The sequence below is a fragment of the Saccopteryx leptura genome, chromosome 1 (assembly GCF_036850995.1).
Source record: "Saccopteryx leptura isolate mSacLep1 chromosome 1, mSacLep1_pri_phased_curated, whole genome shotgun sequence".
Classification (NCBI taxonomy): Eukaryota; Metazoa; Chordata; class Mammalia; order Chiroptera; family Emballonuridae; genus Saccopteryx; species Saccopteryx leptura.
The window spans coordinates 27,860,737-27,888,127 of record NC_089503.1 but is presented as its reverse complement, the minus strand read 5'-3'; the positions used below and the strand labels follow the sequence as shown (position 1 = coordinate 27,888,127).

General features: G+C 49.3%; 1 protein-coding gene across 2 annotated transcripts; it reads right to left on the bottom strand.

Annotated features, from left to right (window-relative positions):
* On the bottom strand, positions 1 to 27,391 carry ELF5 (E74 like ETS transcription factor 5). Of its 2 annotated transcripts, none has more exons than XM_066363423.1 (7): positions 27,297 to 27,391; positions 19,686 to 19,810; positions 8,618 to 8,851; positions 5,493 to 5,543; positions 3,060 to 3,128; positions 1,898 to 2,093; positions 1 to 1,409 (listed from the first exon to the last, which is right to left on the bottom strand). In XM_066363423.1, the coding sequence occupies exons 2-7, from the start codon at positions 19,804 to 19,806 to the stop codon at positions 1,313 to 1,315; spliced, it is 768 nt and encodes a 255-aa protein (XP_066219520.1). In that variant the 5' UTR covers positions 19,807 to 19,810; positions 27,297 to 27,391; the 3' UTR covers positions 1 to 1,312. The 2 variants fall into 2 exon arrangements, with proteins under 2 accessions (XP_066219520.1, XP_066219527.1); XM_066363430.1 differs by lacking the exon at positions 27,297 to 27,391 and adding an exon at positions 24,748 to 24,885.

The following is a 27,391-nucleotide window of genomic DNA, read 5'->3' as shown; positions in this document are numbered from 1 at the left end:
ATGTTAAATATTTTATTCACATTGTTTACAAACTATATCCACCTGGAAAACACATGAGTCCAAAAATAGATTATTTTACAGTAATTCACTTTTTTTTTTTAAACAAGTTAACTTTTGAAGTTAAACTCGAAGCATGGAGGTCCTCGAAGCATGGAGGTCCTCAGCCGGTACTATGTGTGGTTCAGTGCCTCGCCACACAAAGCTTCCTGCTCTGGGGAAACGGAAGTCCTGGGCAGCCCACCTAGTGGTAGGTCACTAACGGCTTACCTACCAGTGGCTGATGATCGTGTCAGTGCAGACTCGAACCCGTGAACATTTGGTGGTATAAATTCACTGTCGCTATTTTTGTCAAGGAAATATGTGTTTTGGAGCTTGCATGCATGTCAGGTAGGAAGACAAAACAAAAGAGACTCATGATTTAATTGGCCATTACAGAGCTGTGAGGACACTTCCAGTTCTGTAAAGGTTTAACATCATAGCTACGGACAAAATCAATGAATTACAATTTTATTGTGTTGACAGCTTGGGTGATAGAAACAGTGGTGATTTGGACATGGATGCAAGTGTCTGTGCCTATCTGATGCCCCCATCAGGAGGAGAAGAGGGTAGGAATAAACTCAGCAAGAATTAGGAATGTGTCTCCTTTTAAGCGTGTTACTCTGGGAGGGCGACCGTGGGAGTTTTGCCGAGTGGCCGCAGAGATGCTCCAGTTAGGAAACTTACTGTTCACCTACGCTGAACCCGGTGGGGTACCAGCTCGATGGCCTGGCTCTCTTTTACCAAACAAGGAGCTTCTCTATGGAATTTGACTTTTAACGATTTAAAATCTACAGCACATTTGTCTTACCCACCTCTCACCCCCTCCTATGAATTAACTACCAACTAACCACCTTTTTCCTTTGTGAGTTGCCAAAGTTAAATGTGTGGAAACCTGTGAGTTTTGGGAATGGGAGCGCCGGGTGAGTCTAGAGGCAGAACGGGGCCCTTTCTTCTCTGAGCTGCACTGGCTGATGTGGTCCTGCGCCTCTTGAAGAAGGAAGTGATGTTTGCTCAAGGTACCAGGAAAGACCACCCCCTCCTCCCCTCGGGTAAAAAAAAAGAAAATTCCTTAAGGGTTGCTGCCATTACCCCCCAGTAGACAACAACAACTCTGAATCCAAATGTATGCTGAGATGTGGAGAAATTTTATCGGCACATTTGCAGGTTTAAAAAACAAAAACAAAAACAACGAAAACCAAGACGTTCAAATGTCTATTGCAATCTGATTGTTTTAAAGGACAAATCCATAGCGTGAGCCAGACGCTGGAGCCGGTCATAGTTTTTCTTCCTGCCACCCGTGTGCATTTTTTCCAAATTTGTACACTAACCTTCGGTCAACCCGTTCCAGAATTCCTGTTTTATAGTAGTACCTGAGAAAGACAGCAGGAGAGAAAGTGGGAGGGGGGTTGCATCCTGGGACAACAACAGAACGTATAATCACTCCCCACTCTCAGGTGCCGAGGCTGGTCTTTGGTTACTCTGGTATTTTCACACCCTGTTATCAACTTACACTTAAACCTTTCCCAGACATCTTGAAGACTGCACCTCAACCACATTCAGTTCAAAGCGTGTTCTGTGTGTGTGTATGTGTGTGTGTGTGTGTGTGTGTGTGTGTGTGTGTGTGTGTGTGTGCGCGCGCGCGCGCCCGGATTCACAGTGATCCCCGGGGAACACGGCCAAGAATGAAAAGGACGGCGTGTCCGTTTACAGACCATAATCCCACCTGTAACTAAGAGCCAGAGTGTCTCATGACCTTTCAATTGTCAAGAAGAAGGCTGCAGGAACAGCTCACTGGGCTGTGGCTGGCCGTGTTATGTAAGTGCCCGAAGGGTCGTGGCGTTGCAGGCTGTGGACTCACCTCAGAGCTCTGCTCAGCTTCTCATACGTCATCCTGTCATTTTTCTTCCTTTGTCCCCACATCTTTGCCAGGGCTTCTGATTTAACCACCCGAAAAATACCTTGCTCTCTATCTTCCCATTCCAGAATACCACAGTTTTCTTCAGGAGATAGAAGCAGGTCACGCACAAATTCCCATAGATGAGAACTTTGGAGGCCTTTTGAAGGAAAAAAAGTTACTTAAATAAAAAAAAAAACATTTTTTTTTTTTAAAGATGAGACGAGTTGTACAACTTCTCATTACCCCATGAGAATTGCTGCTTTGTGGGGGTATTTTCCATAGGTATGATGGAATACTCCGCTGGAAACCTTACCGAGCTCTGAAACACCTGTCTTGTAGTAAAGCAATTACAATCCGGCACACAGGGCCACCAAACCCACACTGACGGGCAACACTGGCGCACGGCCTTGTCCTCGCTCTGTGGAACCACAGACTAATTCTTAGGGAACTAATGCCATGACTGTCAAATAATTCTTTCATTCTTTTTTCTGACAGGCAGTATGGGTGTAGGAAGGTCCCACAGCCACAGCGGGCTGGGTGAGCCAGTGCTGCAGTGATATTTTCCATGGAAATTGGTACTTCTCTTGTTCCACTTTAGAAGACTGGTTCAGGAGTCCAATGGCCTGGGATTGGGTCATGAATTCACCTCTTCCTAGCCCTGTAACCGTAATTCCTCTAGTTATCTGTAAAATGGGATGATGACAGTACCCACTTCATAGCAGAGGTTAGAGGATTATGATTTAACACATATCTGGTGGCTAGAACCAAGCCCAGAAGGCTGGCTCTGTGCCGGGCAGATCTGTCTTAGTTCGGGGAAAAGCTAACAATTGCCAACACGTGGTGTTTCCAATTCTCCCTGAGTACTTCAGTGAGACCAGGACAAATGAACATGGTTAGAAAATTTTACTTCCACATCGAAATTCCTATAGCACCATTTCCAAGCAAAAAAGAAATAAATGTGAATTTGATAACATTTATAAAAATCGTCAATTTCTTTATACTTTCTTTGGGAAATAACGGGTCCTAATTGAACATTCAGTTTCAAAGCTCATGAAAGTAGATTACTTTGTCTCATGCATGGTTTTAAGAGATTAGAAACGAAAAGTGTTGTGTCTATGCTTACTTGTTCGACTATGACTGTGACAGTCTTGGCTTTTGATGCCATTTGTTTTCAAGCAACCAGAATCGGCATCTGAAAAGGAAAGATTTACAGCAGTCAGAAGCAGTCAAGAGCCACATTCAGATCTCACTCACACCCAGACGAGCAAATATTAATTGAACATCTTTGCAGTGGAAGAAACCATACTAGGCGCTTTGGGGGTAATGAGTAGATGGGAGGTGCAAAGATGCCTGAGACTTTGTCTTTAAGGAGACTTTGTATTCAACAACGGGGACCTGCTCTGTGCCAGTTTCTGGGCTCTGTGCAGGGGACACAAGAGCAAACGAGACAGACTTGGTCCCTGATCATGTGGCATTTAAGGACTAATGGCCAAGGTGAAACATAATTGAAACAAACAAATGGCCCATAGTGCTAAGTGTAGTGAAGGAAACAAGAGATTGGATAGAGAGTGAAGTGGACGGAAGTGCCTACTGTAGACAGGGGGTCCGGAAGGGCCTCATGAAAAGGAGACATCCACTCTGAGCGTAAGGGTGAGGAGGAGCCACATGAGGAGACGGGACAGAGAGTTCCAGCGTGTGCAAGCCAAGCATGGAGGGAGGGTCAATGAAGCAGGTGCACGGTGTGCCCAGGAGAGAGTGGTGGGGGACAGGGCCTGGGAAGCCGGCTGCTGGCAGACCATGGAGGGCCTTCTTTGCAGAACTTGGGATTTTATTCTAAAAGTAAAGCAAAGACTTCGAAGTTTGGCAAGTTTCATATTTTAAGAAGACCCCTCTGGTTAGTGCATGGAGAGCAGATGGGAAGGAACACAGGTAAAAGCGAAGAGACCAGTGCCTAGCTCTGGGCCTGGCACGTAGTAGGTGTTCAATAGATGTTTGTTGAATGAATGAATGAATGAATGAAAAGAGAAAGGAAGAAATGGATGAAGGAAGCAAAGCAATTCAGGGCTTCAGATTTAGACCCACCAGGTCACCTGTCATCTTGTAAGCTTGTCACCTTATCTGCTAAGCTTTCGTTTCTACCCTGTGAAAAGGGCATGGTGCTAGAACTTGTCTTATAGGGTTATAAGACAAGCCTGTATTTGAGACAGTGTCTGTAAAGATTCTAGCACAAGGCCTGGCTCATAGTAAGCACCCAATAAATACTAGCTGCTTTGTTGTTATTATTATTATACTGACTCTAATTGTGGCTAGCTATGTATTCAAGCAACACCTTCTTCTAAAGAACTTACGGGACACAGAATTCCTTCCTGGCTCCTCATCCTCCTATGCTGTGAGGAAGGCAGACTGACAGATAGCCACCCATTTATAGGTGGAGATATTGACCCTGAGAAAGGGGTGGTCAGGCCAAACTCGCTGCCGCTTAGAAAAGACAGCAAGGGCCTGCCCTGAGCTCCAGTCTTGGGCCTCAGACTCAGGAATGGTCCCTGGGCCTCGGTGGGCTCCCTCCAGGGCCTTTGCCTGGACTGGGCTGGGTGGTGAAAGGTGGGGTTTGCACCCCACGCCCGGCCTGGTGGCTGTGAACAGAGGAGGGATTCCAGCGGAGCAGGGAGCTCTGTTCACATGAAGTGCAGAGCAGCTCTGGGCGGCATCTGGGCTCTGTGGGGCACAGGGCGCCTGCCTAAGCCCACAGAACGTTGCTCACGGGCCTGTCTTCCTGCACTAAAACTCTGAAAAAAATCCTTTATTAACCAAATAATCTGAGTCCTCAGTTTATTGCTTGGAACTTTAAAGAGAGAAAAATAAATTCTAAGAAACCATCCGTCCGCCCGCCCCTCAGCTTGCGCCTCTAGGGGAGCACACCCCCCCCCTGTCCTCCTTTTGCAGATGAACGTGCTACAGCCCAGGGGGGAAGAGGCCTGCCCAGGACCCACAGCCTGGTCCCCAGGCCAGAGCCTTTGCGTGGGGCTCAGTTACTAACGGCTTTCATCATCATCAAAAAAATCAAAGTTCCGAAGTCCCCCGTCCTAAACCTGCTCCATCTGCAAGAATGAAACAGGGAGGGTTGCTTTTCAGAACGAACGAGGCCATTTGAGGTCCTCCATCACCTATAATTATAAACTTGAGCTGCTTACCGAGCTCAGATTCTTTGTGGACTCTGTCAACCGCAAGGCTCTAATGGTTAGTAATTACGATTATTATTGCTAACGGATACCAGTTTTTGGAGCGTCCGGGCTGTGGCACATGCCAGGCACTTTGTACGCACAGTTTCCAGAACACACATACCATGTTAGAGATAGGGAAACTGAGCCTGGGGTAGGCTAAGAAATCATTGGCCCAGGGCCCCGGCTCTGTCCACTACATCTTTCCCGCTCTCTGCTCCGAGTTTGTGCTAGTGTCAGGCCACCAACCTTTTCGTGTGGTCCTAAAAATACGATCAAGCTCACGTGCCCAATAGCAGCCTCACAGAGCCTTGGGCAGCTTGAACTTGGCTACTTACAGTCTTTGATGGCGGCCTTGGTCTCTTCAGCATCATTAAAAAAGGAGTAACCTGGGGGAGAAGAAGAAATGCGGAGCTCATACCCCGCGGTCCCGGCTTCCCCGGCCAGGCCTGGAGAGAGGTGCCGGGGAGAAGGGGAGTGACTGCCTCCTCTGCGGGGCACTTATTTCTGAAGGGATCTTGGAGACCACCTGGCCTTTACAGGGTCACTCTGAAGCCACCCCTGAGAGGTGACAATCTTTTTGTTTTCAAAGGCCACTTGGAGAAAGCCCCAGGGCCAGATGTCCCAGCAGCCTCTGAGATTTTCGGAGTGGGCACTGGGGAGTGAGTCCTGGCTTGGGCCCAAGAGGCCTGAGCTCCAAACTGGGCCGGGCCACTGACCCCTGCGAAGCCTCGTGTAGTCACTCGGTCCCGGGGCAACACGTGACAGACCACCGCTGAGCTCCCCTTTGGCTCTAAGAGTCTGTGATTTGGCCTCTTAATTCCTCAGGGGTTTGACTGCCTGCTGGGTGCTGGTCAAAGGAGAAAATGGACATAGGAGGCCACAAGGAGTTCACCACCTGAGACGAGGATTTAAGGAGGATTTGGGAGGCTGCTGGGCCGTGGCTTGCTTCTCTGAAACATGGGTGGACTCCTGGAGGCGAATTAGGAGTTTCAGATCATGTTTTCATGACAGCAGCCAAAGAACACCTGCTTTCTAACTGGCTGCCAGAGTGAGGACTGATTTCCATTTACTAAGGAGCCTGGCACAGGGGTGGCACGCTTGTGACTGTTTATTCCCTGTGCCATTTTCTGATTGGTTCTGGTCAGCCACGGCCCCTCAGCTCGCTCTGTCCAAAGGCGGCCAGGGAACAGGCTGGGGACTGGCAAAGGGCTCTTCCTCTGCTCCGCTGTGAAAGCTCCCCTCCGCCCCCTGCCTCTCCTGCTGACCTCACCTTCCAGGGACCAGTGTCCCATGTTTCCGGCCCTTTAATCCTGCTGAGAGACCTACTGAGCCAGACAGCACGTTGTCATGCCTTACAGTCCCTTGAGCTCCTCCCCTTGTCAGTAACTATTCGTTCTGTGTCCTTGTCTGCCTGAGCCCTAATCTAGGGGGTAATAGAAAGCCTAAACTGGGTAACAACCGGTTCACCCTATACTTGATTGTCCAAAATGAAGATGCTTCTAAGGATGAAAAATAGCGCCAATCAACCAGTCCAGGATAACAGATAAAAGCAACATACCCTTGGGGCACTGTGAACTCCGGTCAGAATGCACTTATTTCAATACGCAATACACGTTCCCATTTGAGGAACCTTAAAGGAGGAATCTGGGAATGGAGCAGAGGGTTTTACTGCTCATCATGATAACTACCCTGGTCTGAAGCCGGAAACTCCACCATTCCAGGTGGCTTTGTGACTTCAGACATTCCTTAGACTAGGAAGAGGCAACTATGGCCCGCTTAAGAAACAGTTGGTTTTTAGCTTATTTGTTCTGCTCAGACACTGAGGTAATGGGACCCAGGACGGCTTTGTTTTTATTTGTTTTTTCCTGTGTAACCAGGGGAGGGAGGAGGTACCCGAGCTGAGATGCCCCAACCCAGGGCTTGCTGGGGCCTGGAGATGACCTTGATTGACTAGACACTTGGCTACGGCTAGCGGTGCCAGCTGCCTTCTCCTCCAGGATGGCACACGCTCTCCATGGCCCTGGGACCCTTGTGCAAGGTCACCCCCCAGAGGGGTTCTGAATGGAGCCCCACACTCCTCCTGAGCTACTGTGAGGTGCTCAGACTTGCCTCTTTGTGGGGAGACCTTATTTTAAGTGCCAGTCTCTGCTCCCAGCTCCTGGCAGGTCACTGTCACTGGTGATAGTTTAAGCAGAGAATAGATACCAATGGACAGCAGCTGTCTTTGTTCCTTCCGTGTTCCTGGTGGGTCACAGCTCTCAGGGTGGAAGCTGAGCAGTGCCCGAGGGCCACCATCCTTAGCTCTGCTGCCCTCAGGCTCTCGTGATGGGTGACCATCAAGGGAAGGGCCAAGGATCCTAGACCCAGAAGGTCTCTGGTTTTCTGTTCAAACAGGAAGGCCGCCCCAGCCCCCCATCAAGCAGGGGGCTATTAGATTGCTTGATTATCTCCAGTGACAGGGGCTTCCAGTCTTTGGTATCTACTGAAGCAGCCTTTTCAAAAGAAGGTGCTAACTTTTAGAAAGATCTTACCTAAAATTGAGCTGAGATGTGTTTCCTTTAATTTATTAGAAAATGTCTGCCTCTTGGGTATATTCACAATGACAAGAACAGCTGTCATTTACTGCTTTGGGGTGCCTAACTGCTGTGCCAGATTCCTTTCAAGAAACCTGTGAAGGGCTATCTCATGCCATCGGACAGACTGGGCAGTGGAGATGCAGCGAGGTCCTGTGGTCGGTCTGAGGTGTCGGAACCAGGATTGGGGTGCAGGTCCTTCTGATCTGTACTGACTTTCCACACACCAGCCCTGTTGGCTGCATGACCTGGGAGAAGTCTCGTAACTGCTTGGGGCTCCCCACCCCGTTCTTTTATCTGTGACACGGGGATATAGAATTATATGTCCCCCCGAAAAACCTTTCTAACTTTAAAAAACTTGTTCAACATCGTACTTTTGCAGAGCAGGCTGAAGCGTTATCTTAGGCGACTCGAGCCACCTTCTGGCAGTTTGGTCCCTATTAGGAATGTGTTAAGACCAAATGACAGTCTGGCTCCTCTGGCAATCGGAAGGGAAATGACTAATTTCCTTCTCTTTCTGCTTAATGAAAGGTCAAGCAGAAACCTCTCTGTGTTCACCCTTTCTAGTTGCCGATTTTATGAACCTAATACATCTTGTTGTATCAGTCTGGTTCCTGCGTGGTCCTGGAATGCTTTTATTTTTCTTTTCCTTTGAAAAATGTGCTTCACTTGCTTTCCTGTAACTTGCTCCATTTTGCTGATAATCTCCAATTCTAGAGGATTAGATCCAGTTCCTGAGGGGTTTTGGTGAACAGGGGATTTTGGGGAACAGAAAGTCCCAGTGAAGGAGATTCCACTGTGGGAGTCACACAGCAGGGATGCCGAGGGCATTGGGTCCCCATCTTGGCCCCGCCCCGCCCCTGGAGGCCCGGCCCCCCGACACCGACCTTGAGCGCGGATGTTCTGGAGGATGAAGTACAGATACTCGCCGCAGAGGCCGCCAGCCTCCACGAACTCCTCCTGCGTCATGCTGCACAGCTGCAAGCCGCTGACGTTGAAGTGGCAGAAGGAGATGCAGTTGGTGTCCAGCTTGTACTGGTCACAGCAGAACTGGAGCCATTCCCAGACATGGCGCTTCGTCCAGTACTCGGGGTGCACGGACGTCCAGTAGGAGTCGCAGGCTACACCGGGGGAGGAGAGAGAAGTGAGGGATGGCGCCCCCTAGGAGACCCTTTGGGAACCCCCTCCCTTACCCTCTCCAAGGAGCTCTGGTTATAACATCCTCATCCCTTGTCCAGTGAGTTGAAAGGGCCTCCACCCTGGGATATTCTTTTGGGGTCCAGATCATCTCTTCTGCAGTAAAAACGAGATGGGATTGGGTCTTACAGGGGACATTAGGGCAGGAGAGGGATGCCTGGGGTGAGAAACCCAGTCATGGCTTGAGAGTGTCCAGGCCTAGTTCTGGTGCCTAGAAAGAGGGCAGTTAGTACAGAAGTAGAAAGAACAAGGCCATTCAATGATTCAGTTTCAGACAAGTGGTGTCAAGATCATAGGCTTTGGAGCCTGACAAGCCTAGGTTCAAATCCTGGTTCTGTCATTTTCTACTTGGGCCAGGTCCATAGGAACTTAAGCCTCAGTGTCCTCATCTGTAAAATGGGGATAATATGCCCAATGTACAGGGCTGTTTTTCAGTTTGGGGTTCATGTATATAGGCTGTGTGGCACACAGAAAATTATCAATCAGTTCAATAGTCATTAAATGGGCTAATGTGTGTCAGGCACCATTTGAAGCTGATTTGATTCCCTCTGCTCTATGGGCAGTTGCCAGTGCTAGCTATTGGTTTGTGAGCTGCCTCTGGCCACTTTGTGCCAAGGCCCAAGGGCTGGTGAGACGTTGCCCAGAGTCCTACAGACAGTGGATACCATAGCTGACTCCTCTGGGGGAAGGGAGAATGGGGTCGTTGGTTGCCTTTTTTTTTTTTTTTTTTTTTTTTGGTGGTGGTTGAAAGAATTTCTATCCTATGACCAGTGCCCCTTCATTCCTTCTAAGAAACCCTGTACACAGCCAGACAGAGGTGGGTGCCAGTCTCTCTGGGAGGCTGGGAAGTGGCTCTGCCTGGCCCAGGGCAGAGATCAGGTGCTGAATAGCCATGTCCCAATGCCAGGAGAAACAGAAAGGGTGGCAGACACGGGATACAGAAGAGGTGAGGCACTACGTCAGCTCTTTGACATAAATAATTCCTGCAGTGCCATGCTGCTCATTCACGTGTTCATTCATTCAATAAATGAGCTTCAGTTTCCTCACTGGTAAAACGGGGATAATGGTAGCACCTGCATCATAGAATTGTTCTGTGGATTGAATGAGTTAATATATATAAAAGTACTTAGGACAGAGCCTGGAAGATTTTAATGCTGTTATTAAGATCATCACTAAAGACCTACTATATATGTAAAGCAAGAAACAGTGTGCGAAGGAGTCATGGTAAATAAGAGGTTTGGTCTCTGTCCCTTGGGAGGTCACAAGTAAGCAGCCGGAGGGTCATGGAGGACTGGCTTCTAAGATCCCACAGCCAGTGTGTGGCAGAGCTGGGATTTGAACCTCAGTCTGAACATGAAAGTCATTACTCTTCCCATCCCATCAGACGGGCCCTCAGAGGCTCAGCACAGAAAGAGAGGAGACCCGTCGTCGGAGAGCCAGCGAGATCAAGAAGGCCTGGGGAGAAAGGCGCGAGCGGAGGATGACACTGACTGGCTCAGGCTGTGCGGAAGACAGAAAGGGTCACGCACGGGTTAGTCTCCACAGCAAACGGCAAGGAGGTCATTCCAATTCCCCCTTTAAATCTGCATCTGCTGCCATTGTCCCCAGGGGAGCTGTGGCGCCTCCATCAGGCAGGAAAGACAGGGGTCCTCTGCCCTGCTGGGTGCCGCTCCCTGAGCACCCCCCACACGCCAGCTTCTCCAGGTTGTCACATCCTCCCACATAGGGATGATCAGGCTACTTGGAAAGAAGAAAACGGAAGCGCCTCCTAAAACTCAGAGCCCTCCCAGAAGTTCATTTTCCTCCCCTGGAGTGGATTGAGGGGCAGTCAAACTTAAATAATAGGTTTGTTTTAATTTATTTAAAATCTCTAATCCAAATTCTGTATGCAAGTGGATCAAAGGGTCGACATTGTGTCAGGTGGTCGAGGCCCATGTCTCTGCCTCTACCTGGTGGGGAGGCGAGTGAGGGGGCTGGTGTGGCGATGCCCTTCCCTGGGTCACTGGCCCACTGGCCGGAGCTGGCCCCAGCTGGTGGGAGGCAGCTGGTGGCCAGCAGGGCCCCTGGGAAAATAGTGCCACCTCCTGAGTTGGATGTGTGCTTTCATGTACGGACTGACTTCTGACGTGAGGAATCCAAAGGGCCCTTTCCTGGCATTCTGACAAGAGATTTTCATGAGCCTTGAAATTCTGCCCCCTGGGTCCCGAGCTAAGATCTGGCAGAAATGGCTATTGGTGCCCTGCAGTGAGGGGACAGCTCACTCCTTTTCACGGAAAGGTGTCTCCAGGTCCCCATCCCCTGCCCTCTCCACTTCCACCCCCTTGTTATTTATTTTTTTTGGCACGTGAAGAGGGCCGTGCTGTTTCTGGAAGCCAGGAGGGCTGAAGGAGTTCGGAGTGATGCCCGGGTGGGGGCGGGCGCTGAGGCCGGGTGGGGGCGCTGGCACAGGCCCCTGCTCCGAGGCGCTCTCCTCTGCTCTCCCTACGGAGCAGGCTTTGTTGCGGCTCCAGCCCCTGGAGGAGAGCCAGACCAGGGCCAGGCATGGCGGCTCCCCTCCCTAGGGAAGTCCTTCCGACAGCCCAGGGGGCTGAGAGAAAATGGCTGTTCTCAGTGACATGGGGTGCTTCTGGGTAGTGGCGTGTCTCCACGGTCCTCTCCTTACAAGAGTGAGGACCGCAGCGGGGACTCCGACAGAGGACAGGAAGGCCTGCTTCACCCTTTGTGACCCCGCATCGCCCGCTGACTCAGCAGCTGTCCCCGCGCTTCCCCTGGCCTAAGACGAGGTCCTCACCTGCTTCTTCTCACTCATTCCCGCCTATCCCTATCCTCAGAGTCTTCCCCTCCCTGCTCAGCTGCCTCGGCGGCCTTCTCATTAGGATTCACACCCGCCTCGCTCTCTGTCCAGACCTTGTGCTCCATGTGAAGGGGCCACCTCTGCTTGGTTCAGCTAGGATCAGAGGGGCTTGGAGCCAGGCCTGGCCCACGGTGGGTGTGGGTGCTCCAGGAGGGTATCGGACTGGCCGAAGGACTGATGATTATTAGCCCCACCCTGCAGGGGAGGACAGGGAGCTTCTGGGAGGTGGCATGCTAGTCAGTGAGGGAGTTACGCCCCATGCTAACTCTTCCCTCTCTGCCTGGGGGAGCTTTGTACCCCATCACTCTTCTTGGTTGGGGAGCACCAAGCTGGATACATATCTTAAAGGCTGACTAAAAAAAGGTTTGGAGGGAGACAGATTATATGCATATATAAAATCTAGGTTTGAAAAATCTGAAAAAGGAGGAGAGAGACGGATGATAACGAGATCGGCAGCCATAGTAAGGGACCCGTAGAAGATCCTTTTGTTACTTGGAAGAGATGAACTCAGGAGGGAAAAAGGCTGATACCCTCATAAAATGAGCTACACTTTTTGGAGAAGCTGAGATATGAGGCCCTTCTATAACCATCCACCGGTTGGAGATAGGTGGCATCCAGTACCTGGTAGATTTAATCCAAGTGTCCACAGGCCACTCTTAAGCAGCAGGCCTGCCAGCACACGTGGATCAGGGCACCTGTTTAAAGGGCCAGCTGCATTGGGAAGAAGAACGGAGGCGCTAAAAGGCACGATTCTGGAAGAATTCCGATAAGCGGTGCTATAACCTGGGACACATTCGCATTTAGAACGAGGACTCGAGCTTTGAAAGCTGGGCTGGCATACTCAAATGCCCACAGGGTCAGCAGGTAATGTCCATGCCTGAAGGGGTCCTGGGGGGGGGGACAGTGAGAATTGGAAAGTTCAGGCCAAGTGAACAGTTGCTGCTCAACTCCAGTTGGCCATTGCCGTGCAGGAGGCTGGGCCTGTGTTGCCATGTCCAGATTGTTATATGAGATTTCAGGATTTTTTAGAAGCTGAAAAGTTATTTAACTTCTTAAAAAAACACTCTGATGACCAATTAAACTCTTCCATAGGCTGGACCCTCCTGGAAGTCACTTTGTGATGGAGAACTTCACACGTTTTTGGACAGTTGTCTCCTTTGAGATTATTATTTAGAGTGGGCGTGCTAAGAGTTTAAATTTTATTTTTCGTTAAATAATGTTTTCTTTAAATTAAAATATATTTGGGAAAAAGCAGCACTGCTCTGTTGGGAGTTGGGGTGAAGGTGCTAGCTGGCTTCCCCTGCGTAGCTCCACAGGCAGCTGGAAAACCCTCGCTCTGGAACTTGAGCCCAGGGCTCCTGCTATTCGGATTCCGCCTAAAGGCTGGAAAGGTATGTGGTCTCGCACTTAGTGGTCCTGCCTTCTTGGGACTCATCTGCCAAGTAGGAGTAATAGGACCTCCTTCATTGTGTTCTTGAGAGGATTAAGTGAATCAAAACATAGAAAGCACTTAGAACAGGGGTCCCCAAACTTTTTACACAGGGGGCCAGTTCACTGTCCCTCAGACCACTGGAGGGCCGGACTATAAAAACAACTATGAACAAATCCCTATGCACACTGCACATATTTTATTTTAAAGTAAAAAAACAAAATAGGAACAAATACAATATTTAAAATAAAGAACAAGTAAATTTAAATCAACAAATTACCAGTATTTCAATGGGAACTATGCTCCTCTCACTGACCACCAATGAAAGAGGTGCCCCTTCCGAAGTGCGGTGGGGGCTGGATAAATGACCTCAGGGGGCCGCATGCGGCCCGCGGGCCGTAGTTTGGGGACCCCTGACTTAGAACAAGGGCAGGCACGTAGTAGATGCTCATTAAATACAATCCATTTTAGCCTTTCACCCCAGTGTCAGAAGCATCATATCCTGACTATGAAGCATTTGACAATGTCACACGAACTCACCTGTGTCCCCATATTTTGAATAGCATTGGACACCTTATTCATGATCGCAGTACAAGGACAAATTAGCATGGTTAATAATATAATGTCCATGGTTAATAATATAATGTTAATATTGGGGCTATCCATACCAGGGCTTTAAATGCAAGTCCTCAAATACCTCTAACATTCTCCCTCCCACCACCACCTGTGTGTGTGTGTATGTGTGTGGGCCAACATCTTTTTTCCCTTCCAGAGCTTTGGGTTTATTTTCTTTATAAAAAATGAGGACATTATATTATTAACCATGCTAATTTTTCCTTGTACTGCGATCATGAATAAGGTGGCCAATGCTATTCAAAATATGGGGACACAGGTGAGTTCATATGACATTGTCAAATGCTTCATAGTCAGGATATGATGCTTCTGACACTGGGGTGGAAGGGAAAGCGCTCAGTCCCCAGGTGAACAGCAGGTGACAGGGGTGTGTAAGCCACACGACAATGCCTGAGCATCTTTAGTGGAAATGCCAGAGAATGGCTCCATTAATCTCTCGCCTCCATTTTTGGTTACGGACCTCTAATGTCTTCTCAGTCTTATACAAGGTGCTTTAAAACATTCCAGGCAAGTCCCTTCGCCACCCCTCCTAACTGGATTGCTGCCCCTAAGCCCTTCCTGTACAGAAATTTTGGAACCCACACTACGCATTTTCTTGGAGTCTCACTTAACACAAGAATTTGCGGGGAGATTTTTGACTTTCTAAAATTTACAACACAACAGACACGCAGCAGAATGCAAAGTCTGTGGATTGCAAAAGTAGTTTGAATTTAGAGATTTATGTCCTTCGATCCTCTGCAGGAGAACCTGACCTTTCCCCTCCGCTGATTGGAAAGCACAGATGGGAAAGTTTGCGAAGCTACATGAAGCTGCCAGTCTCTTGTTCCCGTTCCCCATTCTAGGCTTCTGTCAACTGACCCGGAGAGAAGGGACCTTCCAATGGGAGTTGTAACTGAGCTTGGCTTGGGCTCTGGAGATGAGCCTTCATGGCTCTTCAACTTATTAGCTGTGCAATCCTAACAAAGTTTCCTAACCTCTCTGGACCTCAGCCTTTTTCATCTGTAAAAGAGAAATAATAATAGTACCTGCCTCTTAGGAAGTTTGAAAAGGAAAAGAAATGATGAATATAAAAAACTTAACTCAGTTATCTGGATGATAGTAAGCTTTTAATATGCCACCTGTTATTGGTTGTTATTTTGGGTCTACATTTGATCTCAGAGAAGTGAGGCCTTCTGTACTGGGGTCTTAGTCAAGCTAAAGGACAATCAGAACAACGTGAACACAGGGATTGGCGAGGGGGAGACGGACAGTCTGGACCAGAGGAGGCCCGACTTAGACAGCCGGACCGCAATTAGCATGATTTCTCGGCACAGGGAGTTGGGGAAGTGTTTTGCCCAGGGCAGCCTGTGAGTGAACTGGGCAGCGCAGGCACCGTCAATTGTGGCTTTGTCACTGAAAGGAAGGACTGTATGAGGGGAGGCCCGAAATGGTAAACTGCTTCCAGGTTTCCTCCCAGAGCCGATCGAGCTCCATCCAATAGCCCTCCTTGGCTTTCCTTCCAAGCTGGTGCAGCGATTGAGACCAGGAGATGGAAATACATATTCCTGGGCAGTGTGAGAAAAGACGAGAAGGATGGCAAAGGGCGACGGCCAGGGGAGGGGGCGTGGAGTTAGGAAGTGGACCGTGAGCGCCAAACCCTGCATGGTCTGAGGGCCACGGCTGCCCAGACTTGTGTAGGATGGGCTAGCGGTGACCGATGTGAGGCCTCTCCCATGGGTGTCCTGGGATGTGACTACTGCCGCAGGGCTCACCTCAGACTTTCCACTGATTTTGTATTTATCCATTTGCTTTTGACCTCAGAATTCTTACTCTTTCTTTTGCATGTGTTTTCAAACTTTTGTGGCCAGCACATGAATCTCACTTAGAAAAGCCCATGTGGGTCCTAAATGCCTCTCTCCCTGGTCATCTGGATGCTAATACCCAGAATCTGTGGGTTTTGTACTTTTTTTTTTCAAAGTTCTTTCTGCAAATAAAATCTTCCATGTGTAGTAATAGCTACCATATTTGTTGAACACTTAGTATGTGCCAGTCACTGCTACACTCAAGAGTTTCCTCATGCTATCCTCAGCACAATGCTTTGAGGTCCTAGATCGTGTCACCTACATTACAGAGTCAATGAAGACAGGAAGGGACAGAGGGTAAGGTCCCTTGTCAAGGTCACACATGAGTAAGAGGCAGAGCTAATAGTAGTCATAGAGGTATCCTCCAGCTCCTGCAGCTAATCCTTGATACCCACTAGGCTATACTGTCTTCAGAATTAAAGTGTAAGAGCTTGGCTTGAGCGTGGGGATAGAGAGGAAGGAGCTGGGGGCTGATCTTCTCAATAGTCACTCCATGTTTCCAAGGGACCTCCCAGGGACCCCTAGAGCTGCCAACCTCGAAACCTCTGCTGTAAAGTATAAATGAGATTCCAAAGCAAAGGAGGCACTGCATGTGGGTGTGGCCACCTTGGCAGTCAAGGGAGAGAGACAGAGAGAGGGAGGGAGAGAGAGAGAGAGAGAGAGAGAGAGAGAGAGAGAGAGAGTGTGTGTGTGTGTGTGTGTGTGTGTGTGGTTGAGGATGGAGCCCCAGAAAGTAGGGGTGAGGCCAGGATACCTTCTGACTTGTTAGATGCTTGGTGACTGAAGCGTGATTTGAGAAATGATCTTTTAAACACATCATATGCTTGTAAAATATAAGCATCCCCCCTTTAATAAAATTTTCCAGGATTTGTGATTATTTTAAGAGCTGAAGGGAGGGCCAGGGTGAGTTAATGAAGTTCTAGAGCATTTTGCAATCTGAATGTCCAGTCTCTGGCCAGCGGAGCGGCCACGCCAGAGTCCTGCCTCAAAGAGCAGGCCACCTCTGTGGTCAGCACGGATTCAGCTGCCCTCTGCTAGAGCCATTTGGAAAGGTTGGGCAAACAGCGGGCTTCCTGACTAGAGTGAGTAGTCCTCCTGGCCCTCTCGTAGACAGCATTTGTCTAGTGGGCACTTTATTTCTTTCTCCCTTTCTCTCCCTTTGGTCTCAAAGTATCTAAGCTGTCAAAAGTTCTGAGTTGGAGAGGTGGTATGTGTCAGTCTTCACAGCTCTTGGAGGTGGGTACTGTCTTAGCTGGGGAAAGTAAGTCTCAGTGACGTTAGATCAAACCTGCCCGAGGTCACAGGGCTGATAAGTGACAGAGCAGCTCCTGAACCCAGGGAAACGGCCCCTGGGATGACAAGATGTCTCAGAGCTTGTTGACCACAGAGCACAGTTTGCAGAGCAGTGTCCAGAGGTGAACTCGACTGTCTTCTGACACATCCCTCTCTGTGGGGGCTTCTGCAGACACTCAAACCCACGTGTTGTCTGTCTGGGTGAGACAAGGACAGAAGGTACCTCTGTGCCGTCCTCCCACAGGTAGGCTCTGAGGAGAGCCAGAGCCCAGGAGGCTTGCCCAGTGCCAGGTGCTCACCGGAACTGCCCACTTTGACCTGTAGGAGGTCAGAGACCGAAACCCAGGGGTCCAGATGGCAAGTCAAAAGCTCGGCTCCTCCCTGGGGGAATATTAGGGAGCCGGATCACTCCTGGAGGCTATTTTATTTCCACCGGCCTCATGTCTTGGTGGGGATTTCTATTCTCTCAATGGGTGACTGAGGAAGAAGGCTACATCGGTGATATTGCCTAATGCAGGAATCAGAGAAGCTTCTGGAAGGGGTCATAGGAATGACCTGGTTCAACCCCTCGTTACACTGATGGAACTGAAGGGGCCTCAGGCAGGAGAAAGCGGGGTCTCTAGATCTAAGAGTACGGGATTTGAGCCACACTGGCAAGCCTATTGGCCATCACCTAGGCTAACTCTTTATTTCTTATTGCAGTAAGATACACATAACATAAAACGTACCATTTTAACACTTTTTAAGTGTTCACTTCAGTGGCATTAACTACGTGCACACGGTTGTGCAACCATCACCACCATCCATCTCCAGAATTTTTCATCTTCTGAAACTGAAACGGGTCCTTCATTCTTAAACCCCTGTGTGTGCTTGTCATGAGCCTGACTGTGTCCCAAACATTTCACTACTCTGCCAGGGAGGCATTCTTACTCTGCCCATGTTACAGATGAGAAGACTGAGTCGTGAGAGGTGAAGATGGTGTCTGAGCCACACGTGGCATTTAGGAGGCCTGGCTTCCAAGTGTGCAAGCTCCTGGTGGTGGCGGAAGCTGCTGCTCCCCGGCCCGGGGCATCGCAGGGGGCGGCAGCTGAGGCCGTCCCCTCCCACACAGCTCCAGCTGCCGCCCTGCGGAACAGGCAGGAAGAAGGGGCTGCCCGGGCGGCAGGTCTGGGGTCTGCAGGGGTGGAGGGAAGGACCAGGAGCTGGGCCCACCATCATGTGACGCATGGGGAGGGCGACAGGGCTGTGAAAGCCTTCATTTCCTTCTTCAAATGTAGGCTCTTAACCAAATATTGAGGGGAGAAAATAAAATATGTATCTCATTGTCTTTCTGGGAAACAAGGTACTTCTCAGTCCCTAAGGAGACTTGTAATATGTATCTGAATAAATCAAAAGCAGTTACCCGGACTCTTCAGATGAGGGTGCAAAATGTCCGGTGTGCACGTGTGTGCATGAGGGTGAGGTGGGAATGGGTGCAGGACTGAACTACGTAGGTAAGTTCCTCAAGTCTGTCTGTGCAGCCCTGGCATCTGGCTCGAAGGCAGGGGCTTCCTTGGATTGGTGGGCATTTCATGGCATCGTGAGAGGCCTGGCCTCTCCTGGACTCCTCCCTCAGAGAGAGTTGCCTTCTGACCCTGTCTCCTGACCCTGAGTGTGGACCTGCCAGGCCGGGGAGCACAGGGTTAAGGCTTGGGGAGGACTGACAGCTTGATTAGCGATTGCATCACTGCCCTCCCTGCAGGGTGTGCACCTGCTTTACTAGCAGTCAGCCAGGTTTGCCGTGATGTGCAGTCACCCAAGCACCTGGGGACAGAGGCCCTCAGAGGGTTTCGGGGGCAAAGCTCAGCTGGCCTCCCTTTGGCATGGGATTTGCACAAGGCCTTAAGCTTGCTTCTCAGGTGGGTAAAGCTGGGCCCAGGGAGGAGGAAGGGTGGGAAGGGCAGTGTGGGGGACAATGGCGGGGACTCATATTTGCTGAGTACTGGTTTGTGCCAAGCTATGCATTTTACATACGTTGGCTCCCTTAGTCCCTACAGTAACCCTCATAATTCCTGCTTTAGGGATAAGGAGATAGAGTCTGAGAGAATAATAATAAATGATCCAGCACTGCATCATTTACAAGCTGACCAGGTGGGATATTTCCGAGTTCAGGTGCTTAAGTCAACTTACGTGGAACTTAACTAATCAGGAGACCTTGGGAAAGCCACTTAACCTCTCTTTGCCTCAGTTTCTTCATCTCTACAGTGGGAATCATGATTGTTCATTTCTCATAGGGCTTCTCTAAGGATGAGGCGGGTGCTTGGCACAGGGTCTGAGGCATGGCTAGATGTTACCTAAAACCATGATGATCGAGTAATCACAGCAAACTGGGCTCCTGGCTAAGGGTTTCTTTCTATTACATTGTTTAAACAGAATAACTCCAAGAGATTGGTATTATCATCAGCATTTTCCCTGATGCAAAATGAGGCTCAGAGAGGTTAGCAGAGACCGCCAAGGCCACAGAGCTGGGAAGGTTGGGGTGAGGATTCCAGCACTTTCCTCTCTGCAGACGCTGCCTTTACTTCCACCCAGGATTCCCCTGGCCCTCTGCCCTGGACACTGGCGAGAGCCGGTGTTTTCAGGCCCCTAGCACAGCCTTGCCATCTGCCCGAGGCCAGTACCTGCCCCAGCCTGTCCCAGTTCAGATGGGCTTCTCCAGATGTACGTACCTGTCTGATGTTCGAAGGCAGGATAATATTCTTCATTGTTGAACAGATCAGTCCACGACATCAGGGGGTCGCAGAAGGATGTGTTGGGCAGGAAGGTGCTGTGTGTCACGGAGTCCAACATCACCCTGCAATGGCAGGAGAGGCTATGAGGAGGCGGATGACTCCAGGAAACCACACCGTAGGACCCCCGGCCAGCCACCTTGGTTTTTAATAATGACGGCAAGCACAAATGGGCATCTTCCCAGGAGCCAAGCACCCCCAAGTGTTTCCTACAATGACATTAACTAATCCTTGTCACATCCCGTGAGGTTTGTACATTTATCCCCATTTCATAGATGAGGAAACTGAAGCAGAGGGGTTAAGAGAATTGCCCACGTAACACGGCTTGTAAGTGATAAAACTAGGATTTGAGGATGGGGGCTCTTATTATGCAGTACTGCCTCCTTCATTACTTTTCCTATTCACTCACACCTGACCTCTGAACTCTGGCTACTAATGTCTAACAATATGTTTCTGAAAACAGGGCAAGGATTGCTGTAGATGAGTATAGCCGCAAACTCTTATCTACAATTCTGAAATCCAAGAGCTCTGAAGCCAAAAGTATGTGTGTGTGTGTGTGTGTGTGTGTATCTCTGCTTCAAACTTGTTTCTCAGTAAAAAACAGTTCTGAATCATTGTTATATAGTTTTATACACTGTTATATAAATATTACATCTATGTGTATTCACTATATACTATACGTATAGATTATGTATAAAAACTATATAGGTGTATACATATATAAACTATATATCTGCTACATATTTTGTAACTATAGTTGTAGTTTTATTTATTCTACTTGATGAATATTCATGTGATATAATGCAGGACTATCAACAAGTCGAAGCAGCACTAGGAGCACCACGTGGAGAGGGGTGGTCTGTATGCGGCTGTGCACACACTGAGTAACCTCCCTAATGCCTGTGGAACTGTGAGTGCTGCAGCACACCCAGCCCCAGGGCTCTGGAAAAGACAGCAGGACCCGTGATGACTGCAACACACACTTATTCACTCTGGGCTCCGTGCTGAGCACTTTAGTACTTTACGTTCATTACTCAAGGTCCCCTGGGAAACAGGCGCTCTGAGACAGGTTCTGGTAGTGGTTCTGCTTTACAGATGAGTAGTGGACATTGACATTCCAGGTCATGTGCCCCAAACCACCTGGGTGGCAGGTGGAGGAGTCTGGGTGATAACTCAGGTTTGTGTATTTAGGGAGTCATGACCCCGGTGGCTATGCTCTAGTCCCTGCGCACACTGGCAGGTGGGACACTTTGGGAAGTGTGTGGTCAAGGCTGGGAAGGGGGCAGAGGAGATGGGCCCGGGGCCCCTCTCTCACGCATTCTTGCCCATCAATTTCATCTTTCAAGTTTCTCTTTGCTCCTTCCCATACTCCCACAATTCAGACATGAAAGACTCCACACTTGGTGGATTAGAGTTTTCCCAGCATCTCTTTCCTTATTACGGAGGTAATGTTGATGAGATAAGGTGTTTCTACCTCATTTGCAAAGGGGGTGCCACAGCTCAAGATCACGGAGCTGGTAAGTGTCAGGGCAAAGACTAGATTCCGGGTCCTGGGATATTAAACACACGGAATTTTGAAATGGTCAGGCGCTTATCAGTCATCTAGTCCAGTGTCTCCCAACTTTAGTCATTTGTTTACCACCACGATAAGATTTACTTAATACAGTAAAAAGATCAACTCCCTTTTTTTTTGTATTTTTCTGAAGCTGGAAATGGGGAGAGACAATCAGACAGACTCCCGCATGCGCCCGACCGGGATCCACCCGGCACGCCCACCAGGGGGCGACACTCTGCCCACCAGGGGGCGATGCTCTGCCCCTCCGGGGCGTCGCTCTGCCGCGACCAGAGCCACTCTAGCACCTGGGGCAGAGGCCAAGGAGCCATCCCCAGCGCCTGGGCAATCTTTGCTCCCATGGAGCCTTGGCTGCGGGAGGGGAAGAGAGAGACAAAGAAGAAGGAAAGGGGGAGGGGTGGAGAGGCAGATGGGCGCCTCTCTTGTGTGCCCTGGCCGGGAATCGAACCTGGGACCTCTGCACGCCAGGCCGACGCTCTACCACTGAGCCAACTGGCCAGGGCCTCAACTCCCTTTTTATTGAACATAAATGCATTTACTTGAAAGGAAAACTTTATATCACCACTATCAATGGAAAGTCAGTTTTTTTAACATACGTAAAAATTAAGCCATGAGCACTTAGGTAAAAATTGTTCATCCACGCACCGCCTAAGTCAGAGGTGAGCGAACTCTAACCCACAGGCCCCAATCCAGCTCACCACCTATTTCTGGATGCCTGCAGCTAAAAATGATGTTACACTTTTAAATGGTTACGTATTGAACGGGTATGTAGGTACCTCCATACTATCCTTGACTTTGCCTTTTGGCCTGCAAATCCTAAAATGTTGACTCTCTGACTCTCTAAGTCAGAGCATGCCCACCCGCCGTTGACCAGATTCATCTCCTGGACGTGTCACAAGTGATGTGAGTGCTGTGTGTTGGAAAGGACGGAGCCAGTCCCACCTCTTCCCTCACTCGGTCATTCTAGGATTGAAAAAGTGAAGGCCCAGGGAGTCTGTGTGACTTGCTTAAGGTCACAGAGCCAGTTGGTGGCAACGTTACATAATCCGTACGTAGAGGGTTCTTAAGTTTTCCGACTCTTGGTTCCTCAGCTTCCCTTTCTGAAAACACTCACGATGCGTCGCCCGCCGATACATCCCAGGCACACTTGCATCCCAGGCGGGACCCCAGTGCTGAGGCAGACAGGGACTGGGTGGTTCCAAAACCAAAGACCGATTCTTTGGGGGTGTTGGCAAACCTACCCTCGTCATCACCATCAAATGTTCATGAGAACTCTGCTCCTGACATAAACAACTGAGTCCAAATCCTCACACGCAGGCCCCCTCTCTGTGCCCTCCACGAAGAGTCACCAGGCCCCACAGGGACCTCCTTCCTGATGCCCACAGAGGGTTAACGTTCCTGACAGATTATCGGGTTCGTGGATCTCACCCTGGGAGCCATATCAAACGGAGGGCAGGGCTGCCTGTGCTTGGACTCTGATTTTCCCACGGATTGTCTGATTTTATATCTTGAACAGGAGGCAGGATGAGGAGGGATGGGGGTAGGAGGTTATGAGAAAGGGAAGAGCCCCCGGAGCCTAAAGCCCCTCCACTTTCTTGAACTCACACCAGGGAAGTTCCCCGAAGCTGGAGCTCCAGGTATACACGTCCCCTGCCCCTCCGGGCCAGAGGCTCAGAAAACTGAGAGAGAGGATGGCCGGCCTCGGACGTGACCTTCATGGTGGGTTCAGAGAAGGGAGAGGTGGGCTCCATATGGGAGAAAAAAAGAAAACGGGCCCCAGGTCCTCAACCTCAGTTAGAAATCCTCCACACAAAACGTGGCAGTAGGAGGGAAGGCTCCCTCATCTCTGCCCGGCAAATAGCTCCCAAAAGTCGATTGGTAAGTTAAATTTGGTTGTATAAAAATTAGGAATATTTTTGATCAATGGAGTATTTACCTTCTTTAAGGATTTTTCCCCCTTACACCATCCACTCACATGCTCTGTAATCTCTTTAGTTTTATACACAGGGCTATATTTGAGTCCCTTCAGTAATTCCTTCTATGGCCAATTACATATACACCCTTTAACTTTTCTTAAAGGGCCCTCTCAGGTGTATACTGTGCTATTTTTCTTCAGTAATCATTTCTTGCTTTTTGGAAACATATCTTTTATAAAAGCAATATCTTTTTCTTTTCTTTTTTTTTTTTTTTTTGCTATTGCAGTAGGAGGGGGTATTATTAACTCTGGGCTCCCCACAAAGGACCATGACCACCTAGCCAGCATGCTCTAGGTGTGAGAGTTCAGAAAGAATGGCTGCTTTGTATTTAGTAGCTCAGCTTCTTAGGCCTCCTAGGGTCCTTGCAATAATTGAACAGTTTTGCTCTTAAGATTTCTGTAATGTAGGTGGAATGGGGTAGGGAGTAAAAACAGCTGTTTGGGGCCCTCATTTCTTAGCAAAGACATTGAGGTCCAGCAATAGGTAGGCCTGGCCTGAAGTTGGTCCATGCCTTCCCAACAGGGGTGACAGTGACCCTAGAGGGGGAACAATTGGCTCTTGGGAGGCAAAAGAATCTTAGAAGTTATTATGTTTCATGACCCTCCAAAGGTCTACAGTACATTAACAATTTCCAATGTTTCTGCGGTATTAACATTTCATGGAGGGGGGAAATGATTTAAAAAATTATCTAAAAAGGCTCTTTAGAGGGGACAATAATGAAAAAATGGTTGAGCAACACTGGGTTAGACCTAGAGACAGCAGCAGGACAGGAAGGGGATGTGTCGGGAGGGTCCCAGGCCTGCTGTTCTAGCCACATGTTTTTGAAGAGGCTGGCTGGTTTGTCATCAGGGAAAGGGCACTGGTTGAGAGTCATGATTATGCCTCTTGATTCCTCATCTACCAAACAACACACTGGCGAGGGGGTCCAAGCTGTGTCCTAGCTCTGAGACTTTCTGCAGGCACCCACCCGACTGGGCCAACACACTCAGACATGTACACGCAGCCACATGTGCATAGGTGTTGGTGATGTTTGGATATTTCAGTCAAGCAAGCTCATCAAACCATTACAAACAGAGGCTAAACATTTCTCTGTGCGAAGGCCCCCACTTTCCTCTTCTCCTCTGCCTCCTGTGCCTGCTACTCTCAGCAGAGGACTCGGATACCCTCTGCCTGGTTAGCCAGGCCCCGTAAGCACTCTGGCCCCGCACTCACTTCCCATCAGCAAACCCCCAGCTGTTAGAATCAGTTTCTCCCCCCACGTCGTCACCCTTCTAGCTGCCTCGTAAGTAGGGAAGACTCAAGTACAATCCCCACACAAGGGGGAGGAACCAGGTGGGTTCCTGTCCACGCATGAGAAAGGCTGGCGCAGGTACCTTTCAAAAGGAAACAGTGAGGTCTGAGATCCCCATGACTCCAGGGGCTTCCTCGCCCTCCTGAGAGCCTGCTCACTCACCAAGTGTGCGCGGGCAGGGTCCACACAGTCAGAGGGACGGGTCCACGGGCTTCTCGCCCTGCACGAGTCAGAGGCAGCAATCACAGGTGTGGTGCCCATGGCCTGAGCAACCAGGCACCTCTGCTCAGCCTTCCAGAGAGAGAGGGGAAGGAGCGAACCACCCAGCCTTGGCCAGTTTGTCAGAGGAGGAAAATTCCTTCCTGACCCTGGCAGAGATCATCAACTTCATTCTGGGCATGTGACCAAAAATTCGCCCAATTAAGCATCTACACATTGGCTGTTTATGCACCAAAACATCACCGGGCAGAACCAGGCCGTCAGGATATAAACCATGGGAAAGGGGGCCACGCAAGGGCCTTCCCTGCTCCCACCATCTGAGCAGTCTCATTGGGAAGAAAAATGGTTTTCTTCCTTCAAAGTTTCAGTGACACCAGAATGTCAACTGGGTCCACAAGCCCTGTGAGCAAGGCAGGGTCAATGTCCCATTCTTTGGATGTCCCTAAGAAGGGACGTATGAAGAAAAAGCCAATGGACTATTTCGACACCTGTTGTTAGAGGATTGTGGGTTGGGTACGTGAGTGTTTGTTCTTCTGGGAGAAACCAGGCAGCTGTGAGAACTGCCTCGCTTACGTCTTGCCAAGTGATTCCTCATTTTTCTTTAGCTTGCTAAGGGAGTGCACTAGTTTGTTTGTTTTTGGTTGTTTTTCTCCCATCCAAGTACTAACCAGGCCCGACCTCGCTTAGCTGCCGAGATCAGAGGTTGTTTATCTGAGGGTGCAGCAAAGACCCACGAAAGGTGTGCCGTCTAGTTTACTATGCGCTCCGATGCAAAGCTCATCAGTTTTGGATTATACCCATTGGGGGTGCAACCCTACCTCTGTCCCCACAAGGCAAGAAACATGGGACCCATCACTTACTACTCAGGCTGAAAAAATTATTAAAATAATTTTTGTTTCATACAAGGTATAGTATGTAAAAATCCATGACCTTCTCTGAGCTCATCTCTAACACGGAAATTTTAACATGGAATCCTCAAACTTTCCTGAGGACTTAATAAAATTATGCAATATATGCAGAGGACTGGGCATAAAACATAAATTCATTTCCAAAGGGAGGAAAAAAGATCAGTCGTCATCAATGTATCTAAAGGGCTGTTACTCAGATGACTTGTGAGAAAAGAAGATACCAAACAGTTAAAACTCCTGATGAGAACACAAAAAATATTGCCACAGAGAACACGAGGACACATGGTTAAGCTTCCACTCAGAGGGGCAAACAACCCCTCTCCCTGGGTCTATAGACCAAAACACGAAGCCGGCCTGACCTGTGGTGGCGCAGTGGATAAAGCGTCGACCTGGAATGCTGAGGTCGCCGGATCAAAACCCTGGGCTTGCCTGGTCAAGGCACATATGGGAGTTGATGCTTCCAGCTCCTCCCCCCTTCTCTCTCTCTGTCTCTCCTCTCTATCCCTCTCTGTCTCTCTTTCTCTCCTCTCTAAAAATGAATAATAAAATAAAATAAAAAAGAATTGTTTAAAAAAAAAAAGTAAATTAACTTAAAAAAAAACAAAAAAACAAAAAAAAAAACCACGAAGCTGTCTCTTTAAATCATTTTAACTTTCTAGGCCTCAGTCTCCCCATCTGTAAACTGAAGAGGCTGTACCTAATGGTCTCTGACATCCTTTCCAGCTGGTAAAATTCTTAGCGCGCACGTACACACACACACACACACACACACACACACACACACACACACGTGGTAAAATCGAAGTAAAAAAAAAAATTCTTAGCACAACTCAAGTGGGTCCCCAGCCTTCAGATAGAGAAGGGAGCATGCGCCACCAGTAGCTGCCAGCAGGGGGCGCATAAACAAGAACCCCACCCCTCTCCCGTCCTGCCCCGCCCCCCAACACCGCACACTGCAGGGTCTTTGAAAAGGTCTGAGAATTCAGGGGAAAAACCCTAACCATTGCTTTTCTGGAAAGAGTCTGAACTCAGGTGGGGGAGAGGGCAAAAGGGGTTTCTTTTAAGCTATTACATATAAACGAATTCCTGATTTAAAAAAAGAAGAAAAAGCCCCAAACTATAATAAGGCAGCTTATTTTCTCTGTATCAAGGGGAAACGAGAAACAGGTCAATGGGGAAAGGTGGAGTTTAGCCCGGGGAAAGGGGAGCTTCCCTTGCAGCTGAATTTGTTTTCAGTGTAAAATCCAGCTTTCCTTCCTAAAGATAGCTATAGGAAGCGTAGGGAACAGAGGGTCTGTCCGCACTCTCTCTTAGCTCCGGGTGGTGCAGTGGAGTGATCCCGAGGGAGGGAGAGGGCGGACGGCGTGGGGGTGGGGGTGTCCCGAGGAGGCAATAATGTCCCTCTCGGCCAAGCAGTTAAATCCCAGTGCAGCAGCTCCCGGGAGGCACTGTGACGATGGGACTCGCAGGAGGGCTGGCAACCTGGCGCTGGAGATGGAGAAGACGACCCAGGCCCCAGCCCAAGCCTCTAAGCCCTGACACCCCGCACGAGTCATCCAAAAAGAGCAAAGAAAAGGTGCTTACGTGAGGACAGCGCTGGTTAGGTCCAAAGAGAAGGCTTTCAAGGCAAGAGAAGGCAGGCGCTCCCAGCACCAGCGCCCGGTGGAAATAAAGGCACC

Excerpts from the sequence above, each read along its gene's own strand:
- ELF5 (XM_066363423.1), bottom strand. The coding sequence starts at position 19,806 with ATGTTGGACTCCGTGACACACAGCACCTTCCTGCCCAACACATCCTTC. Across the intron at positions 3,129-5,492 it reads CAAGGCCGCCATCAAAGACT|ATGCCGATTCTGGTTGCTTG; the intron begins GTAAGTAGCCAA and ends TTTCCTTTTCAG. Across the intron at positions 1,410-1,897 it reads AAGCTGAGCAGAGCTCTGAG|GTACTACTATAAAACAGGAA; the intron begins GTGAGTCCACAG and ends TGTCTTTCTCAG.